We start from the raw sequence: 16,252 nt of genomic DNA, 5'->3' as shown, positions 1-16,252 counted from the left end.
CGGTACTTGAGAAATGAAAATGGATTTGGGGTGAAATATAAACACTTTTACACACTTTTCTACATTTCCATTGGATTCCAGTTCACCTGAAACTCATCAGACTGAAGAAGTCTCTTGGAGGAGAGATGAAACGTTTCACTAAAGAAGAACCCRTYCTACTTATTTTTTCTATTTGATTTTTATYTAYCTGGRTTACTGAGATGCATGAGGACATTTTCCATGTAGTTGCAGCTGCTCCAGTTGAGCACTAAATGCCAGTCTTCGTCAGGAKAAATCTATAACCCCATTGCTTCGACCAATTACGTCAAGTATTGAGCTCCAGCGTTTAAACTTTATTTTTTTTAAAAAGGGAGCCCCGATTGTAAATTAAAATAAATCAATACATACAAAATTTTAGTATGGGTTACAAAAGTTTACTATTTTTGCTGGGACAGGGAGTAVTAGTGTACTAAACCTTGCCTTCCTGCAGTGCTACGTAAGCAGACACAAAGCATTGTGGGAAATGTCTGTAAAATGTGGATCCCTGCTGGCTACTGAATATTGTCTTTTGCACTATGTTTATTATAATTTAACAGAAGCCATATGAATAATTTAGATTGCTCCCAGCAAAAATGTTTTGCAAAGCTGACCTACCGTACTAAAATGAGAACCGACTGAACCGTGACCCAAAGTGACAGTCAGGAAGGACGTATACCTTCCCAAAAATAGTGTTCACCTGGGAGGAGAGCTGTTGGATGGATCGCATGTGTTGTGAGTCCTGACAGCCATACCTTCYGCTGTTCAAGATAATGATGACCGGTAGATAATTAGTAGCGTAACTGCAATTTAAATTTTAAAAAGCGCAAATCCRCTTATGAATTATAAAAATTTGTAAGACCGCTAAAGCGCAAACCAAATGTTTACGTCCGCAATTAGTGGATTTGCACTTTAGCGAACTGGTGCCCACCACTGGGTAAAATGGTAAATGGCTTGAACTTATATAATGCCTTATCAAGTCCACATGAACCCCAAGACGCTTTACACTTCAGGCATTCACCCATTCACACACTGATGGTGGTAAGCTACATTGTAACCACAGCTGCCCTGGGGCACACTGACAGAGGTGGGGCTGTCATGCACTGGTGCCACCGGACCTTCTGATCAYCATCAGTAGGCAGGGTGGGTGAAGTGTCTTGCCCAAGGACACAACGATTGAGACTGCTGGAATGGGGGATCGAACCAGTGACGTTCCRGTTCCAGGATGACTCCCTAACCACTCCATGATAGCCGTTTTGGATAAACTGGATTACTTAATTTTTAGAGTGGTTTGAATATAACAAAAATAAAGTGTTTTTTGGTGTTTGTTTGGTTCTTCCAGACACAAACTTCCTCTAATGATGAGCACTCCCCAGAGCCAGTGGACTTGTTACGCTTCTCTCCTTTGAGAACTAATCGGTACAGCATGCAATTTGCACCCTCGAGCTGCATCAGCGTCTCAGCACGTGAGTCGTCTGCACATCCTAACGTGCTCTGATTTGCATTTAAACAAGAGTGCATTTATCAGACAAAGTAAATTAGAAATCAAGTCTAACTCTGTGGTTATAATTATCATTTTATTTATTTATTTATTTTTTGAAGACCCACCACGACGACGTTTARCACAGTGTCCTGCTGTGGCAGCTGCCATGAGGAATCCAGTTTATACAGCCTGGAGCCATGAGGTTCAAACCAACAACTGTCCTTCAGTACTTAGCTCGGGGATCCATCTGCATTCACACAGGTTTTCTGCCTGTTTGTTTTTTAAGCTAAATGTATGTTTTTATTGTTCACCTAATGGACCTTTTTGCTTTGCAAACATTTAAGACTTGTCATAAAAGGTCTTATGACTCACATCTATTCATATCTTATTGTAAAAAATAACTGTGCAAAAAAAAGGCCCAAAATCTGTTGTGCTGCAGTGTCCACTGTTCCCCAGATCCCATGAACAGATGGCATGAAGCAAATTATATCTTGCTCTGGGTTGAATAATTGATTGCCGGGGGACTGACATAGGCCTCTTTTTCCATTTTTAGCCCCCAGAATCATGGACCCCTTAGTTTGGACCTCAGCCATAAGCGCAATGGAGATTTGACTGAGACCAATTGCAGCCAACCACCACACAGCACTAACTCACTGCCCTCTACAGCCAGGCTCAGTATGTATGGTGTCCTAGTTTTCAAACAGAACTTGTTTAAAATATCCTGCAAATGTTATGGCAATTAAAAACTGGTCAGTTCATTTTAACAACAAAATCACTATTTAATTTTTCATTTTATTATTATTTTTTCTTAAAGTAGTATTTGGACATGCTTATAATATCCAGGTTGCACTATCTGTCCAAATGACACATCTTTCTTGTAAACTTTCTTTATTGTCACAGTGTGTTCTAGTATTAATCTGTCTCACTTAAAAGAAAATCTGCAATTTTAAACCTAGAGAAATCGTGTTGTAAATGGAAATAAGTGGTATAAAGCTGGGTCGGGAGTTTCACAAAGTCTGTCAGCTGATTTAACTGATTGATCCTGAATGCTAAAGATTTTAAAACAATATGGACCACTGGATTTAAATAGAACTACATTCAGCAAACACAGGAAGGTTGTTTTTGTTTTTGCAAGAGGTTTGAAGCTCAAGGGCTGCATTAATTTGCTACCTGCATCTACTTGTTTGTAAAGAAAAGAGAAACTACATTTACACATTTAGTCAGTGTTTAGGTTTAGATAATGTAGGACAAACCATGAGATGAAAAATARTAAAACTGATCTGAATCAGCTCAGGAGATGAAAATGACAGTGACAGAAGCTCTGCCATTTTTAGTAAGGATTGCTGTTCCCACATGGGTAAATACAATTTGTGCCGTTTTTCCTCTTGTGGKAAAACTGACCCATGAACAGATTTTCCATTTGACTTTTTTTCTAGGCTCCCCTGGTACTTTACAGTTTCATGCAGAACGCATTAAGATCCCTCCAGCTCGTTACCCTCGCCCTGCTGGGTCAGACAAAGGTTTGGATTTGTTTGGATTATATCACCTGTTGTTGAATGCTGCTGCTGTAAATGACACTAACGCTTGTTTCTATCTTCACTCCAGGCTCTCTTTCACACTCAGAGTGTAGCAGCCTGACGCCACCGATGTCTCCTGTCAACCTGGACACGTCATCTTTCTCCAGCAGCCAATCACAAAGTTCCACTTCCTCTCAGCCCAGGATATCAGTCAGTCCTGCTCCAGYTGGTGACAGGAGGAGGGACGGGTAAGCCAGCGTCTTGTCTGCATCCTCATGTCATCATTCAGCAAAGCATGACATGTTTTTTTTCCACGTCCTTGTCTGGTTCATTGTGACAAAGTGCTTGGATTGCAGTAAACAAATCTATCACCCTTCATCTCAAACTGTCACAATGCTGACTCACCTTTTTATAAATTTATTCTTGCTTATGTCTTGTCTGCTACTCATCTTTATAACCTGAAATATTCTCTGCAACTTCAGGCAATCAGTGTGTTTCTTCTTTTATCTGCTTCTCAGATTTCTCTCTTTCTACACTCCTTCTGTTAGACGTCCACAAAAGCCTAAGTTCTTCTCCTTGAGGAGCTTGAGGTTCGTCCCAAGCTACTTGTAGCACAAATAGAATATGCAATCAGTTCAAGAATTACAGAGTTCTCTCTGAATACTCTTTGTTCGCTCTGCAAGTATAAAATGATATGTTCTGCTCTATTTAGCAGCACTGGTGCATGATTAATTTGAATGTTAAATTTGCCCTAATAATGAAATGGTTGTTTCCCTTTAAGTCATCATCTCTAATCTCTCTGCATGTTAATTATTAAAGATGATGTTAAATTTAGAATAATTGCATGACACAGAGTTGGATTTCAGAGTGCACTTGTTCTGCACAGCTCCTGAATGGTGTTTGAACCTTTTTTTATTTAAAGTAAATGGCAATCAATCTTTATACTGAATGACTCATAAAATGTAATTTACCATAGAGAGATTGTAAAGCTATAATCTTGCTGTATAATAAATGACTTTTAAAATGTGTGCTGTCAGATTTATTAATGGATATCAGAAGCGATTTGAAATTGCACTGCAGCTGTTTTCCTTAAAGCAAAGATCTATATATTTTTGTTTTTCTCTGTCAAACTTTTTAAAGGTTCTTATTGAAAAGTATAAAATCAAACAAAAGTTTCCCTGAACTATATAAAATGATGCAGTTTGAAAGAGTTTGGTAGTTTTCCAAATATACTGATATGGAAAGATGAAATGCAGGTACACGCTCAGTGTAAACAAAGCATTCTGCTCGATCTGCTCCAAAACTATATGAAGGCTTGAGTTAGGTGATTGACCCAGGCTACCTGTGTTCTGTGTAAGTAAATGGTGGGAAAGGACAAGCATAGAATCTATTAAATTAAGGTGGAAATAACAAATTTCTCCTGTTCAGTGTGAAAGCAAAGATGCCTGTCAAAAATAAATATATTTTTGCTTAGAATATTTTGATTCAAAGTTATGTTAACTGATATAAAAAATGTGCAGTTTATTTTATTATAATTTTGGACTGTTGGTCTTGAGTTTTCAGTGATTATCATTTTTAAAGAAAACCAAAATCAAAAAGCTGAGTTGCTTTTTAAAAGCCTTGATCTCGGTCTGCTTCATTATCTATGACAGGGTGTTAACAAAAACATCTTAAGTTAGAAATCAAAGTGGGACTTCTGAACAAATTCATTAGTAATTCTGCTTTCTATTCCCAACAGTTTYATATCAWTCACCAYATTCTTTTTAAAGTTTAAGACTTTAATATTYAGGCTTTTCTGRAGCTATTTAACAAATATAGAACTATTCACTTCATTTTAGAAAAATAATTATTTTAATAAATTTTCCACAAGTGTTAATAATTTTAGCCTTCAAACTTTTTTGAGACAAGGCTGCAAGCAATCATGCCTTTTTACAATTAAATGTGTTTTCTGTATTTTGGCAGCCGTATTTAAAACAAATGACAAACACTACAAGTAAGTGAATGCTCTTTTGTTCTCTAAGGCCGTTCTTGGGGGAGCCACGCAATGTGACGGTACAGAAAGGAGCAGAGCCGCTGGGAATCTCCATAGTGAGTGGAGAAAACGGTGGAGTATTTGTATCGAAAGTSACGCCAGGCAGCATTGCTCATCAAGCTCGATTAGAGTATGGAGACCAGCTGCTCGAGGTAAGACAGCCACCCTCACCTGAACTTCACACTGAGGCCTATCGTTTCTGTTTATAATAACACAATATGGATTCCAGTTTAACGGAATCAATCTTCGAAATGCCAACGAGCAGCAGGCACGGCTGGTGATCGGACAGCAGTGTGACACGGTCACCATTTTGGCCCAGTATAACCCTCACATGTTTCAGCTGGGGAATCATTCTCGTTCAGGGTAAAGTTCCGTATTGTTTCTAATAATTTCATAAGCTTTTTAAGTAAATTGACAAAATTTAATCTAATTGCTGTTTTTCTTAGCTCTCAAATGGAGACCATCAGCAACCAGCCGACTCCCCAAGACAGCGTAGCTCCTAGCCCGGACAATCACTCTGCTGTTGATAACCTCAGTGAGCAGGATGAGGGCACCATGACTCCTCCATCCAGGCGGACAACTCCTGCCACAAGTCCTCACAGCTCCTTTAGGTTTATTTTATTTTTGTTAGTAAAACCAATCAAAATGCATGTTGCATGAACTGGGGAACTGAAAGTCATGTTGCTCTCTAGGCTTCCAGGTTCAGTTTCACTCAGGGCTGCAGAACTTCGCTTAGTGAGGAAGAAGAGGATTCACGCAGAACTGGGGATTCAGATTTGTGGGGGAAACGTTTATGGCGTCTTTGTGGAGATGCTGGATGATGATAGTCCATTGAAGAGCCCAGATGGGCTACTACCTGGAGATCAGATACTGGAGGTACTAGAAGTGTTTTATCTCTGTTGCTGTCTCATTGTTTTATACAGAAAGTCCTTTTCTCTGTGTTAATCTACACACAGGGTTGGTACCCCTCGTTTAGTGAAAAAAAACCTCACAATGGTCACAGAAATAACTTAAATCTGTCAAAGAAAGATTCTATAAAAATGAACAAATGAATTTCAGACATGGCTTTTCAACCATGCTTAAACAGATTTAAAAAAAATCATGAAACAGGCCTGGACAGAAATGATGGTACCCCTGAAAATAATGCAACCAAAGGGACATGTTAAATCAAGTTGTGTCCATGAATTAGCATCACAGGTGTCTACAATCTTGTAATCAGTGAGTGGGCCTACACAGATACTCAGTGTCCTGTTTAGTGACATGGTGTGGGCCACACTCAACATGGACCAGAGGAAGAGAAGGAAAGAGTTGTCTCAGGAGAWTAGAAAGAAAAATTATAAACAAGCATGTTAAAGGTAAAGGTTATAAGACCATCTCCAAGCAGCTTGGTGTTCMTGTGACTACAGTTGCACATATTCAGAAATGTAAGATCCATGGGACTGTAGCCAACCTCCCTGGATGTGGCCGCAGGAAAAACGACGACAAATCAAAGAGATGGATAACACGAATGGTAACAAAAAAGCCCCAAAAAACTTTCAGAGATTAAAGATGAACTTCAAGCTCAAGGAACATCAGTGTCGGATCGCACCATCACTCATTGTTTGAGCCAAAGTGGACTTAATGGGAGACAACCAAGGAGGACACCAAATCATTAAAGTCAGACTGGAATTTACCAACCTGCATGTTGACAAGCCACAAAGCTTCAGGGACAATGTCCATGGACAAAATGGAACCTTTTGTCAAGGCACATCAGCTCTACGTTCACAGAGGGAAAAATAAAGCATACCAAGAAAAGAGCACTGTCCCTACTGTGAGACATGAAAGAGGCCCTGTTATGTTCTGAGGCTGCTTTGCTCCATCTGGCACAGGGGGTCTTGAATCTGTGCAGGGTACAATGAAATCTCAAGACTATCAAGGGATTCTAGAGAGAAATGTGCCGCCCAGTGTCAAAGCTTGGTCTCAGTCTTTATTTATTATTACTGTATTCAGATTCAAGTTGTTTCTGTGACCATTGTGGGTTTTTSTTTCATTAAATGAGCGGTAACAATTTAATAACAACTTTGTCCATGTGTGTAGCTCATTTTCCTCTGTAACAATTGAGTAATTGTTTCCTTGCAGTTCAATGGCATCAGCATGAAGAATAAAACTAAAGAAGATGCTTACCTGGAAATGTTAAAGCCAGCTGAAACCGTCACATTCAAGGTCCAAAACTGTGCAGACGGTCTCGCTGACGTCAAAGAGACTCCTGGAGATGGATTCTTTATTAGGTATGAAAATCATCAAACTCTTGAAAGAAAAGAGGCAGATTGTGTTTTCAGAACCGTTTACAAATAAATCTATTCAAACGTCAAATCAAAGCTAGTTAGAGTATTTGACTGTGTGAAAGAATCATAAAGCAAATATGAAGCACCATCTGGATCCTTTTTGTAAAGATGAACACTTCTGACGTTGGCATTGACTGTGTTCACCTTACCGAAGCCGTTGTTCTTTTGTTAGAGCGCTTTATGAGCGGGTGGCAGAAGTAGAGCAGGAACTGAGCTTTAAGAAAGATGACATCCTGTATGTTGAAGACACGCTGCCAAATGGGAATTTTGGTTTCTGGATGGCCTGGCATCTTGATGAGAGTGGGCAGAAGCTGGAAAAGGGTCATATTCCAAGTAAATACATGTAAGTTATACCAATATTGTTTGTTTAATTTTGAACATGTTAATTATGTGCAGACAATCATTTTAAGCAAAGATGAGAAAAACAAAAAAATAGAAGAACCTACAAGGAAATTTAAAATATAATTAAAATTAAAAGGCACAACTTTTGCTACACTATTTTTTGGCATTGCTCACATTTTAAAGGAGTGGGAAAAGGTACATACTTATTTAATCACACCCATTCACAATTAATCAGTTTGTACTAATATGATTCTTTTTTTAATACAACCACTAATGTCTCAAATACTTTTAATACAGCCTAATGTCATATTTTTACATATCTTTGTAATGAATAAAAATAATTTATTTATATTTTCTTTTAAAAAATTGTTTAGAAATTGCTTTAACTCCGCATTTTTACTCCACACACAGAAACACAAAAACTCTTTCTCACAGTGCACACAATAACTTTGAATTTACAAATACCCCTTAAATTGTAACTTCCTTCGCAAAAATTTCAAGTACTTTGTATATTTTTAGGTAAATTGTCGTGTTTGGCTCTGTATAAGTAAGGGTTTGGAATTTTACTAGATCTGTAAATTTCAGTATTTTGAACTGTAAGACTAGATAGTTTCTATCAATCCTGTTCTCTTTTATTTTAGTTTTTATTGGTTATTRCATTTYACAGGCACATAATTTTGAATTTCTTTCTCAGTTGATCCATTCCTGATTAGTATGAAGGATTACTTTCTTGTCCCTGAAGGTAATGCTGATAGTGAGTTTATGCGAGCACACTGATTTTATCTCCACTAGGATGGATCAGGAGTTTTACAGAAGACATGGCTGCATGGCTGATGTGAAAGATGAGAACGGCAGCAGTAAAACCATGTCTGCAGCTGCACGAAGGTCATTCTTCCGTCGGAGGCTGAAGCACAAACGTAGTGGATCTAAGGATGGGAAGGAGCTGATGGTTCTGGATGCCATAAGTACAGATTCTTTACCTGTTACAGAAGGTAATAAGTTATTTACTGAGGCAGCTTAATGACAAACTTATAACTTCGCATACTCATTCACTTTTCTTCAAAAGAATATAACTAGTTGTGTTTCTTACTTGTACTGAGACGAATTGTAGGCAAAGTGGATCTGTTCCCTAAAGTTTAATTAGCTCTATTTCAAAAAAGAATAGTTTTCATAACTTCAAAGTGTTCTTTTAAAATTAGAACTTTTATATGTGGTTATGAAATAGGATTGTGCTGCTTCTGGGTCCACAGAATCCTTCCTGGGTTTGAGAACTGCGATTATTAATTGCAGCCGTATCTCTTCATTCTCACTTTTTTCCAAGTCATTTGCTTTCCTGTATTTCCTGTTCAGATGGAACGAGCCTGATGTACCAGCGGGTTCAGAAGGTGGACTGCTCGTTCCCCAGGGCAGTGCTGATCTTGGGTCCTTTAGTCGAGGCCATTAAGGACATGCTGGTGAAGGAAGCTCCTGCTAAGTTCTGTCGCTGTCTGCCTGGTGAGCTTCTACACATAATGAGTCTGATTTTACTAAAGGTCATTAGGTTTTTGTCTCTGCAAAGGAGATATTTTAAGAGAACCACCTAATTAGGAACATCAAGAGTTTCTTTTTAGACTAAAAAGTGACAAGTGGAGAGAAATAAATTGATAAAGTTGTACTTTTTAAAATTTAAATTTCCTTCTAGAAATCATGAAGGCATCTCAGCAGGCAATAGAGCGAGGAGTAAAGGACTGTGTGTTCATCGACTACAAACGGAGGAGTTGTCATTTCGACGTGACAACTGTTGCATCAATAAAGGAGATAACAGAGAAGGTAAATCAATATTAATTTGTGTTGTGCTTCTTACCAATAATGTGTCCTCTTTGGATCAGGTTGTCAATGCAAATTGTGTTGTTTTGTATTTTTGTCACAAATGATCTTTTTTTTTTTTTTTTTTTGCCTCCCATGTTTTAGAACTTGCTTCAAGATTTTACATGTTTGACCAGAACAGTTAAAATCTAAAAAGATGTATTTAATTTAACTTTGTGTTGGCATGTTTTTGCAACCTTTTACCATTGCCCATTTTTATGCAGTTCTTTGTTGTCATTCTCTTCTAGGACTGTCACTGTTTACTTGACATTGCTCCTTACGCCATCGAACGTCTTCACAGCGTTCACATCTACCCAATCATCATATTCATTCGCTACAAAAATGCCAAGCAGATAAAGTGAGTGATCCCATGGCTTTGCACGTTTTGTTTTGTTTTCTCACCTTAGGTTAAAGTTAAGTCTTCATCAAGCTCAGCTTTTTGAACACTGGTGCATTTTGTATGCTATTTATTTACACTGCTCAAAAAAATAAAGGAAACACTACTGCTCAAAACAATAAAGGGAACACTTAAACAACGCACGCTAACTCCCAATCTTAATCAATGAAATATTCACATTAAGTACTTTGTTCTGTACAGAGTTGAATTTGCTTCACAAAAGTTTGATTTAGTTGGACTTAGCGTGCGTTAAGTGTTCCCTTTATTTCTATTTTTTTAGCAGTAGTGTTCCCTTTTATTTTTTTGAGCAGTGTATTTATTTATTTATTTATTTTCATAAAGATAAAGGACTTAAGGTCAGTTAATGATCAAAAACATTTTTTAATTTTTTTTTTATATAAAGATAGTTCATGCTTGGTAATCCATCACTTTTAATTTCCTATCCTTTCCTTTTCCTTTGAAGACAGGCAGTCAGGAAGCTGCAGAACATTTGTAATCATATTCATCCTGCTCTCCACACATAAATATATCCAACTGATAAAACCTGATTTGATCAGTCTCATTAGATCAGATGCCATAAATAATCTAATACTAAAATATCAAAAAATGCCTCCTATTTCCGTTTATAATTGTATGAGAAGATTAAATCTGCCGAACCCTTGGGATGCCTATCATTATTTTTAGTTTTTATTTACAAACACACACAGACACACTCAAATCTAATGGGAACAGGCTTTCTCGGCCTCACAAACACACAGACACACATTCTCTTCCGCAAATTTATGAAACAGACAAACGTAGATTGATTCCTGCTAGGCCTTCAATGTCATCAGCTGAGTGCCAGCTGTCCTGGGAGGGGCTCCGGGACCATGTGGCTTCACTTTGTGGTGGGGGTGGCTGACATGCTCACAGCAGCTTACAAAGGCTTTATGTTCTTATTTATTTATTTATTTATTTATTTATTTATTTATTTATTTATTTATTTATTCTCTGAGAGGTGACAGCAGACCACAGCAGACTGAAAGTCAGGGAGAGGGGATAAAAAGTTTCTAGGCTGGGTCACTGCTTTCCTGTGGAGCATGAAGACTTCCAGTCAGGCTTCTTCCTCAGACTGGTTGCAGAAATGTAGATGAGCAAACTGGAAGCATTTAAACTGAGATTTTATTTAAAGTTAGTTTATCAACACAACTACATTAAACATTCAGCTGCAAAATTTCAAACTGTGGTTTTAAAGATTGTTGTTGTGGGATTACTGCACATTTGAATGAATCTGTATGTGTGAAAAGTTGCTGACAGGTGTGAATGTGTTCTCCTTAGAGAGCAGAGGGATCCTTTGTACCTGCGAGATAAACTCTCTCAGAAACATTCCAAGGAGCATTTTGAAGCGGCGCAGAAAATAGAGCAGGAATACAGCCGCTTCTTCACAGGTCAGTGGCAATGACTCCTCACTCAAGTTTAATCTATGTTGACATGTGCAAAATACTTTAATCAGACTGAAATGCATTTAGATTTAATCAAAGGCACAAAGTGAAATGAAATATGACGAGCGTTTACATGCACCAGGCTTCTCTTCAGAATATAATGCAGAGTTGTACGTGTTCCCTAAAAAAAAAAAAAAAAAAAACCAGAAGAAGTTCTACTTCGTTGAGGAGCAAACAAATGTTTGTCTTGTGAGCACCTGGAATGGACCCGCACCAGGTTTTAATAACAGTAGAGACGTTACTGCACACTGTTTCTACACTTTCAACCATCAAGTTCAATAATTTTGAGCTCTTTTCTAATAGAAATGTTGTATCTCTGACATATTAGCATGTAGCCAGGCGGACGTGCTTCAGGTTGACATAAGTTGCGCTTGTGCAGTCAGGTCAGTTTTGCACAACCAGAATAACATGATCAGAAGTGTTTACATGCTCGCCATTCGGACTATCATTCAGCATAAATCACTCCTCTCATTTGGATTACAAATTCATAATTCTAAAGATTCCAATTGCATAGTTTACATGATGTATTTCATTCCAGTTGGCCATTTGTTCTGAATACTTATGTCCATGTAAACATATCTACAGTGGGCTATATATGGTCAAAGTGAAAGTTTTTTAATATCTGAGGCAGTAAACTGTCTGAAACACACAACTGTCCAGCTGATTAATGACTGAGACTGTGGACAGCTTCTGGGGAAAGGGTTTAAGCCATGAACATACATAAAGCCACTTTTTTATTTTTGTGTTTTGTTTTCCTTTTACAAGGACAGGAGTTTGACCAACTTCCACACATGTACCACACTGATGAGAAATGGAAATATTGTTTATGATCTGCTAGTGTTAGGTGGCTTGAGAGAGTAAATCATCTGGCTTCWTGTATAGATCAGTTTTTCATTCAAATGACTGTAAACCACCTACTAAAACATTTTTTTTTATTTTCTATCATTTATTCAAAATGCTTAACTCATATTAAAATAATTAAACTATTTAGATTGAAGGGAGAAAATGGGTAAAGATCTGYTTATCTAGAAGGCAGACTTTCAGCCATACATACTACCCATGCATACCCATCCTGTAAATATTCCTCCCCACCCTCACTGTGTTGCAGGCGTTGTCCAAGGAGGCAGCGTCTCCAGCGTTTGCACTCAGATCATGACCATTGTGGAGCAGGAACAGAATAAAGTCCTGTGGATTCCAGATGGAGCACCATAAGACTTTCATCTCACTACAGCTCACCTGCAAACATCATGTAGTCATATTTGTTACAGTAGGAAACACTAAATATATTTGTTCACCGAAGACAAGCTCTGACCTCCGTTTCTTTCTCACATAACATCAGCTCTGATGATGATGCAATATTCCCACTACAGTAGTGATGTACTGTACTACAGATAGATTTGCTTACACTAGTATTTAATACTTGAATGTTTTATTCTCCGTATTTTAGTAGCTCTGCTTTTAGTCCTTTTTTGYCGCATGAATGTGTTGGATCACGACAAACCTGCACCAGTGGAAAACAGAAGGCCATATTGGTGAAGTGAAGATGGAGTGGACCACCATGTTCTCCTTTTTTATATTTAAATATATTTTCCTAACATTTAATTTATCTAAACAAATGAAAGGTATTTCTTATATATTTTTGTTATACTGATGTAGTTGTTTAATTATTAGAATTATTTCTATTTATAGAGAAAATTGCTTCCTTCCAGTTTTRTGTTGATTGTATGATGGTACCTTATTTTGTTTATTTATTTTTTCCATTTCAATCTTCAGACATGACATTGTGCCAAGTTTACAAGTTCCTCTTGAAAAATAACACCTCCACTTAAATTATTATCATGCAGCAAGTTTGGTTTAGTTTCACTACTTTGTGTCCTGCTGGTTCTGTTCATATATTTGTTTTGTCTGAAGGGATATTTTTATTTATGGTTCATGGTTGGCTGTCAGTTAAATACAGTTACAGGTATCTCTTGATTCATGCTCGAAGGTTTTACTAAGTAATATGAAACACTTGGAATAAGGTCTGTTTCTAAATGAAATTCCTAAAACATTAAAACAAATTTTAATTGTTTATGTATGCATAGTTTTTTTATTTTTAACCTGAATAACTATTCATTATGTCGATTGCATTTCTCTCTGTTATGGCAATATTTATTTAACAAAGACAGAAATACGTGGTCCAAGAATGAAGGTACTCCGTGAGATGATCAGCTGAGTTTTTTTGTAACAACAGGAAACACAGAGAACAACCTGGCCTGTCTCTGTGCCTCTGCTTCTCTCTGTCACTGTCTCTCCACACTACTCCCTGTGTCTCGAGAGGCCTCATATATATATTAACAAACACCATTATGTCATCTTAGCAAGATTTGATACAAGGTCAASGGAAAACACAAAGATAAACACAAGTGATATCTAAAAATGATTATTGTTAGCAAATCTTGTTCTGACTTTAATCGTTCTATCTGTAGATGAACAGCATGTCATGAAAACTTAGGTCATAGGATGGTTTAATCCAGTTTTTTTTAGGTTTTAGGATGTCATGAATTACTAGCTTAAACATACAAGTATTAGTTCTATTACACTCTCCTTGTTTGAGTAAATTACTGAGTCAATATAATATCCTTTGTTGCATTAGGATCTGGTTCTGAAGGGCCACTACTATCCTGCATGTTTTAGTTGTTCCTCTGCTCTGCAACAGGTTTTCCGAAGCTTGTTAATCACCTGTTAATACAAATCAGGTGTGTCAAAGCAGGGAAACAACTAAAACATGCAGGATGGTGTTCCATGAGGACCAGGGCTGGGAACTTCTGCTATAAACCAATTCTCCTGACAAGGCAGGCAATTCTACCAGAAATGGTACTTAAAAGGTACCAAAATAAAAAAAAAAATAAATAAAAAAAATTGTGAAATATTTGTCCACAAGGGGGAGTAAAGTCACCGCTACAGGTGAGTAACATGTTCGTTTATGACTTTATTACAGCTGCTTATTTACCACAAACACAATTTACTAGTTATTTAAAAGCACCATTTTCATCGCTGTTGTCATTTGGACCTTTTATTTAAAACCCATTTGTTTGTTTAATGCCTGATTCTAAACCATTTCACTCCAAAACTGAAACGTTTCTATAAGTTATTCAGACGCAAATGAAAGTTTAATGCAAKTGGATGGGGTTTGACTGAGTTGGAAGATTTCAACATCTGTGAATATAAACTTTCAGGAGGTGTTTGTGATAAACCATTGATGAATCGTTCCTATAAATAACTGGAAGCATCTACGTCTGCTGCTGCTGGCTCCKCCCCCTCTGCTACCTGTAAATCTGCTCTGCCATCTTCCAGCAAATGATGTGACAGGCGGCTGCAGGAAAAACCGAAACCACCCGACAAGAAACCGCCTGTTTGGTTGATATTTCAGTGACTGGTGGCTGTTTATTTTGTAAAAGCTTTAATCCGAGGAGCGCGTTGAACAGCGCGCGGCGCGTTGCTGAAGAAGACCTGCTGAAAACAAGGTGGAGGAGTGAGTGAATCATCGACCCGAGGGGAGAAAACATCTTTCCCCCTCACCACACTCATTTGAAAGAAGAAATCAACCGCAGTGTATTCGTTATGATTGTGAGAAACCAGTTTTCTGGTGCTCGGACATGATGTGATTTTTACGCGCACATCAAACGGATGACGCGCGAACGCGCACGACTGACATCTTGATTTCTGAAGTTTATTTTTTATTTTTTCTCTCATATTTCCCGACATCCTGCTTCCATCCCAACTTTACAGCTTTAYGAGGGGCAGGTGGGACAGAACAGAGCGAGGAGACTGAGTTAAACATGCGCGAGCCGTCGGGGCATCAGGGGGCGCTGGCCGGAGCTCCCCAAAGCGCCTGAATCTGACTTGATTTTTTTTTTTTTTTTTTTTTTGATTGGGGGCTGACAGGTGACCAGAAGTCGATAATGGCTAAAAGCCGAGAGAAATTCATCCCGGACCCTCCGATCCACATACCCAGACCCAGTTTTTTCAACCCGTCCTCGCCAGACATGCCCTGTGACAGCCAGCGGATGTGGTGGGCTTTCCTAGCCTCCTCCATGGTCACTTTCTTTGGGGGTCTCTTCATAATCCTCCTGTGGAGAACCCTCAAGTACCTGTGGACTGTGTGCTGCCACTGTAACGCCAAAAAGAAGGTACGTTTGGTGAGTTTTTTAATTTTTATTTTTTTCCTGACAAGCTGTCCGTAACAACTGCGTGTCCAACCAGYTAATTAATGAAACAGGCGTGTAATTAAATCAGTGCTAAGGTCCCATCARCACACAGCACAGAGCACGACTCTATAAGAAACTCTTTTTATTCCTYAGGCCCACCTAAACTAAACAAGCAGTAAAGTTTTAACACTTGTTGGTGGATCCCCCTTTTGTTTCTTCCCATTCATCTGAGAGAATAAAAACAAGTTAAACACAAAATCTTCCTTCACTACTTCGATCACAAACCACTGGGAAAGGCTGAAATTAGTTTCAGTTGACTGGATTTTATTKCTGCATGGATTGAACCTTACTTGTTCTGCAGTTAAAAACAAAACAAATTTATCTCTTAAGAGTGTCTGATACAATTCAGACTTCTTTTATAAACATCTTGCAGGGTAGAACATCCCAATTTATTACAAGTGATTTTTATAACAGTGCACTTCGTTTTTACTGGTTTTCAAATGCACATCGATTCTTCAGGTGAAAGGTTTTATATTAAAACATGTTCAAATTGGGGGAAATTTGATTTTTTTCAAATGAAACAAATTGATTTATCAGTAACCCCCCCAATATATATATATATATAT

The 16,252-nt window shown here is 38.0% G+C and overlaps 2 protein-coding genes across 18 annotated transcripts in view; both read left to right on the top strand.

The window, feature by feature from the left end:
* The window catches only part of LOC106517020 (disks large homolog 5), a 34,354-nt gene extending 20,847 nt beyond the window's left edge, over positions 1-13,507 (top strand). For both annotated transcript variants that reach the window (XM_014007697.1, XM_014007696.1), the window contains exons 17-33: positions 1,358-1,481; positions 1,618-1,759; positions 2,052-2,173; positions 2,935-3,018; positions 3,104-3,263; positions 5,037-5,199; positions 5,277-5,410; positions 5,494-5,658; positions 5,740-5,923; positions 7,166-7,314; positions 7,544-7,714; positions 8,506-8,705; positions 9,064-9,207; positions 9,395-9,522; positions 9,807-9,916; positions 11,273-11,382; positions 12,545-13,507. In XM_014007697.1, the coding sequence (XP_013863151.1) occupies positions 1,358-1,481; positions 1,618-1,759; positions 2,052-2,173; positions 2,935-3,018; positions 3,104-3,263; positions 5,037-5,199; positions 5,277-5,410; positions 5,494-5,658; positions 5,740-5,923; positions 7,166-7,314; positions 7,544-7,714; positions 8,506-8,705; positions 9,064-9,207; positions 9,395-9,522; positions 9,807-9,916; positions 11,273-11,382; positions 12,545-12,648 (2,394 nt within the window). In that variant the 3' untranslated portion in view covers positions 12,649-13,507. The remainder of the gene's footprint in view (positions 1-1,357; positions 1,482-1,617; positions 1,760-2,051; positions 2,174-2,934; positions 3,019-3,103; positions 3,264-5,036; positions 5,200-5,276; positions 5,411-5,493; positions 5,659-5,739; positions 5,924-7,165; positions 7,315-7,543; positions 7,715-8,505; positions 8,706-9,063; positions 9,208-9,394; positions 9,523-9,806; positions 9,917-11,272; positions 11,383-12,544) is intronic.
* A 1,279-nt stretch (positions 13,508-14,786) lies between these two features.
* The window catches only part of LOC106517014 (calcium-activated potassium channel subunit alpha-1), a 90,009-nt gene continuing 88,543 nt past the window's right edge, over positions 14,787-16,252 (top strand). For 6 of the 16 annotated variants that reach the window (XM_014007688.1, XM_014007684.1, XM_014007683.1 and 3 more), the window contains exon 1: positions 14,788-15,617. In XM_014007688.1, coding sequence (XP_013863142.1) covers positions 15,381-15,617 — 237 coding nt within the window. In that variant the 5' untranslated portion in view covers positions 14,788-15,380. Of the gene's footprint in view, positions 15,618-16,252 lie in introns of all 16 variants that reach the window. The other 10 variants (XM_014007690.1, XM_014007689.1, XM_014007685.1 and 7 more) reach the window with 3 other exon arrangements.

Source organism: Austrofundulus limnaeus, unplaced genomic scaffold, assembly GCF_001266775.1.
Source record: "Austrofundulus limnaeus strain Quisiro unplaced genomic scaffold, Austrofundulus_limnaeus-1.0 Scaffold43, whole genome shotgun sequence".
NCBI classification, from domain to species: Eukaryota; Metazoa; Chordata; class Actinopteri; order Cyprinodontiformes; family Rivulidae; genus Austrofundulus; species Austrofundulus limnaeus.
The sequence above is the reverse complement of the archived record's forward strand: the minus strand, read 5'-3'. Positions and strand labels throughout refer to the sequence as shown.